The sequence below is a fragment of the Montipora foliosa genome, chromosome 9 (assembly GCF_036669935.1).
Source record: "Montipora foliosa isolate CH-2021 chromosome 9, ASM3666993v2, whole genome shotgun sequence".
Taxonomy (NCBI): Eukaryota; Metazoa; Cnidaria; class Anthozoa; order Scleractinia; family Acroporidae; genus Montipora; species Montipora foliosa.
The window spans coordinates 10,291,871-10,296,870 of record NC_090877.1 but is presented as its reverse complement, the minus strand read 5'-3'; the positions used below and the strand labels follow the sequence as shown (position 1 = coordinate 10,296,870).

At 36.9% G+C, this 5,000-nt stretch overlaps 1 protein-coding gene across 1 annotated transcript in view; it reads left to right on the top strand.

Moving 5' to 3' along the window:
* Nucleotides 1-5,000, top strand: part of LOC137971128 (dual specificity mitogen-activated protein kinase kinase 6-like) — a 15,118-nt gene that overhangs the window by 398 nt on the left and 9,720 nt on the right. The window contains exons 3-8 of the mRNA XM_068817866.1: nt 2,384-2,459; nt 3,139-3,193; nt 3,290-3,403; nt 3,553-3,672; nt 3,827-3,946; nt 4,738-4,789. Coding sequence (XP_068673967.1) covers nt 2,384-2,459; nt 3,139-3,193; nt 3,290-3,403; nt 3,553-3,672; nt 3,827-3,946; nt 4,738-4,789 — 537 coding nt within the window. The remainder of the gene's footprint in view (nt 1-2,383; nt 2,460-3,138; nt 3,194-3,289; nt 3,404-3,552; nt 3,673-3,826; nt 3,947-4,737; nt 4,790-5,000) is intronic.

Here is a 5,000-nt window from a genome sequence, read left to right as displayed (position 1 = left end):
GGCTAATAAATTCTTTGAAAGTTAACAACTCGCGAATTAAAGATGGATTTTGCATTATTATTCACGAATTTTATTTTATAAGCTTATGTGACCCTCTTATGTCAAATAACTTTATCAAAATGTGGGAGCAACTGCGATGTCTGCCATATCCTACCTAAACCGTACCTCTGTCATGGGCTTAAATGAATTAACCAGTCCCTAAAAGTTTGGGATCAAGCAAATATGTGAAGTTTGTATATTTCAATTAAACTGGTGATAACCTATGCTAATACATTAAAATAAATAAGCATAATGTTAATCCGCTACGTATTCGGTTTTATAAAGTATTTTTTAATTACCTAAGCAAAGACAAGAACAGACTTGACAGTAAGTAACATCATTATTGCGTCAGTTTTTTGTTTCACATAAACATTGAAGTTGACCCCATTCATTTAATATTCACATTTGATTCCAATAATTACAACTCGAAAGACATGATGCAACAGGTGTCATGTATTTTAATGGTGACCAATGGTATGTGTCTGACATCAATATATATTTTTAATATTGCTAGTAAGAGGATTTATTGTTAAAGTGCTACTATGATCAAAAAATTGTCTCCTTTTTTACTTGAGATTTTGACAGCGTGTTTGCTTAACACCTGACGGGCAACATTTTGAGCTTTGATTTTTTTCCAAAGGCTGTTTATTTTGAGTGTAAGTTTTGGATTTCACGGTCCGCCATTATTCATGTTCAAAACTGACCGATTGGACCCAGAGGGTTGGATCTAGGGAAATTGACATCATTTACCCACTAGCTTAAAATTTCAGCATGTAAATGCAACTTATTTTATATGCAAAACATGAGTTTAACAATAATAATTCAGCCACATACACATGCATTGCATTCTTAAACTAGTGAGTCTTTGACGTCATTACCTCCTTGACCCGCAGCTCTCTCAAAATTTTAAAGCTACTGTAGTAATGGCGGACCAAGAACTAAGAAAATTCCCGTTAAAATAAACAGGTGTCTTTTTAAAATCAGAACTTAAAACTTGGGTCACTTAGTGTTTGCTTGACGTAGTTTTGAAATCCAAAGAAAAAGAAGAATTACTTTTTTTGGTCGTAGTAGCACTTTAAATTTCATTGCTTGGTCTCCTTGTCCCTGGCAAATAATATTTGTTAGGATCATTGTGATTCAATGGTATTTTTCCCCTTTAAAGAGAGTTTAAAACTAAAATCCGATAAAAATTATGTAAGGATTACTGATTATAGAAAATAATTTTGCTCTATGCTTCGACTTAATGTGAGAAAGTGAAATTGGCCGACCTGTTTTTGATTATTGAGACACAAGGATGGTGTGAGGCTCGCTACTTCTTATACCAACATGGTCCAGGTTCAAATCACAGACTGCACCTGCATCAGTTTGTGTTGGTTTAGGTTCATTCTTTCAGAATTTTTTTCTGGGTTCTGTGGTTTCCCCCTCCAAAAACCAGAATGCAGCTTTTCCCACCAATATATAGTTGATAACTTGTCAGTAGACACTGGCCAACACTCAAGCGACAGTTGGTGTAGGGTAGCTTGTTTACCTTTACCGACAGAAATGTGTTAAATATAGTGAAATGAAATTTAACATAGTTAACGACTAGGAGCTAGTCTGGTCAGTAGTGTTTTGCAGGCGGTTGTTAGTGTCTTGGCCGTCTGTTAGCGTTTGTGGAGCGTTCTGTAGCATTTGATATAGTTACATAGTTTATGACCGGGAGCTAGTCTGGTCAGTAGCGTTTTTGCAGGGGTTTGTTAGCGTTTGATGTGTTCTGTAGCGTTTGCAGCAGTCTTAAGGTTGTGGGAGCCCTGGGGCTGACATTGTCCAGCGGTACTCCTGGTTAGTGCATGCGTTGTTGTCCCATGTATTTGCAGCGTGTTTGTTGCTTTGTTGATGTGGCGTTGTGAGTCGAATTAGTAGTTTAGTGTTTCTCAGCGTTCCCTCCCTATCGCCCCCCTTTTTTATTCTTTTTTATATTATATTTTTTTTATTTATTGTTTTTCTTTTCTTTCCACTGAACTATCTGGCTCATTGACAAGTGTGGTGGGTGCCTGAGGGGGGCCTGGCGCGAGGGGGCTCATGGCTTGGTTGCAGGTTGGGCAGGCCAGTCGGGTGTTCTAGCGCCTTGGGGATGTGACTGCGGTTGCAGCCCCCGGGCTTCTTGGGCACCTACCCTCCACTGGCGACTTGGGCGTTAAATATTTAAAATTTTATGTTTTTGGGTACACCTTGTTGAGCTGCAGATACTTTCATTGTAAAGATGATTGGCTTTTATTGTTCTTAGTCTTCTGATTGTAATAATTATCTTTCCTAATGAGGCTGAACAAAGTTGAACTTGATTTTACATTAATATTTCCCTTAGGAAGAAAGCACAGAAAGCCTAAAGGCCCAAAACTGGACTTTTCAAAGGGTCAGCAATCACCTTCTTCATCTCCATCGTAAGTACTTCAAAGCAATGTTGATCATCAAGCGTTCCTGGTGGTGTAGATGGAATAGACATTGTTGTTTTGGTTAAAAAATTTTCTCACTTTCAAATTTTATATTTTATTTTATTTATCAAGTTTAATTTTGATTACCGGTATTCATTGTGGAATATTCATTATCATGATCTGAAACAAAGGAAACATCAAAATTGAACTAGCTTGAAATTTTTGAACCAAATGTAAAATAATACTGAACTGTAACATTAATATTAAATTGTTATGAAAGATGTTCTCATTGCTGAGGAACATTTCATGGATCTCAGACTTAGCTTCCATACAATGTCCTGTGGTTGTAACCCTCATTCCTTCTTAAGACTCATTGCTATTATCTTGTGGAAAATTAAATTATTTATTGTCTTTCGAAAGGCTGACCCCCTGTTCAGACTATCTTTTTAAGTGTCACTGTTGAGGAGGAGGGGAATGGGAGGCATCTCATTGTAGGATTGTCTTGGTAATGATTATTACCGTATTATTTTTTTGAAATTATGGGCTCTGTAATGTGCTAGCATTTGGATTGATAAGTATAATCTAGATACATCATAATATCTTTCAGTTATATTAATTTTAAGAATAAAGAACTTAGGCTACTTGTAACATTTGCTGTAGGTAATGACAAGTTGAACTCTTGTTTCAGAACCACACCTCCAAGAAATCTCTCAGACAAGGCCACACTAACTGTTGATGGAAAGGTTTGTCAAAAGTGTCAATTCCTATCGGTTTCATATTGTCATTATGCTTTCTTGTAACTGGCATTTGTCTTAAATCTTCTGTCATTCCTTTGTCAGGAGTTTGAGTGTAATGCAGAGGATTTGCGTGAATTAAAAGAACTTGGCCATGGAGCTTACGGTTATGTGTACAAGATGATTCACGAGCCAACTGGACACATAATGGCTGTTAAGGTGAATAACAAGCTCGCCTAACCTCTTAATAGTCATTGCTACTAACAAACTGTTTAAAAGCTATTCAGTGATTGCATAGATTTTGCGTTTCCTATATTTTCGACAAAAACGATTTGTAAATTTGTGTTTAATGCTTTTATTCAAAACAGAGAATACGAGCCAATGTGGACACCACAGAACAGAAAAGGCTGTACATGGATTTGGATGTTTCTATGCGAGTCTCCGATTGCCCATACACCGTTCACTTTTATGGTGCTCTGTTTAGAGAGGTTTGTTGTGCTCTTTGAAATGATCTGAAATGCATTATTTTATTCTTTTCATACACTGACAAGTGATTGATTTCAAAAGGTTGCAAGTTAAATAACAGACACAAGTGCTAAATGATGCCACTGAGCCAAATTGCTTTACTTTCATTTCTCAAAGGGAGATGTCTGGATCTGCATGGAACTGATGAAAGCATCACTAGACAAGTTGTATAAAAAAGTTTATGCAACTCCTGGCAGGAGAGTACCAGAAGAAGTCCTCAGGCAAATAGCTTTTGCTGTAAGTGTTGCGACTTTTTGTCTGACATTTCTTACTGTAATGTTAACTGACAATTTCTTCATATTGGTGACTTCTGCACTAAGTGTGGTATGGAGGTTTGTCGTCCAACGCATTGGCGTTGTGTCAGCTGACGTGTCGGTCGCCTGTATTGGTTGTTTGTGGGTCACATGTTGGCCAACACATTGGTGGGATCAGATTTGTTACCTAATTACCAATTCAGGGTAGTGAGAGTTCCGCAGCAATAATTTATGGCTTTCATAAAAAGTGTAGCTGAGTAGCTGGCCAAAATAGCCTAATCCTTTCGCTTGTGAATACGTTGTAGTTCAAGTTCTTAAGAGGTATTGGCAGAACTGAGTGCATAATTTATGGAAGGCTGTATAATCATGGAAAAGCTCTCAGAGAAGACTTGAGAATGAAGATAAAACAAGACATTATCAGAAAAGAAGGAAACTTCATGCACCACAGGTTTCTCTATGGGAAGTTTTTCTGGGATTGCCAAAGACAACAGAGATAAATTTTGAAAATGTGTTTTCTGTTGATGTTAAGTTGTTAAGCCTGTGGGAAAGGAATTTCATCAAAATGTTTAACAAAAGTGGGTGGGGGTAAGTGACTCAGTAGTTCGGGCCATGAGTCCACAGATCAGTGGTTTTTGTAGTAGCAGCCAACTGTTTTTCACAATTTGCAGTTCTCATCAAATGAATCATGCACCTACATATTAGAATTAAACAACCTTGAACCTATTGTGTTGCCTAATTTTTCATTTCACTGTATTCCATTTTAATCTCTCACAGATGATCAAGGCATTAAATTATCTTCACAGTAAATTGAAAGTTATCCACAGAGGTGAGGATCGAATAGTATTAATTATAGTAAAGTGCAAAACATGTCACTTTTTGTTTTTCATTTTATAGTCCTTTTATCAAGTTTCATTACTTGCCCAAACTTGTCAGAGACTTCAAAATTTGTATGTAAATGCCAAAAAAGAAGGAAGTGTAGTTAATTAGACTATTAAACCGGTAATAGTGAACATTGCCTCCCATTTTTGGCTGTCAGT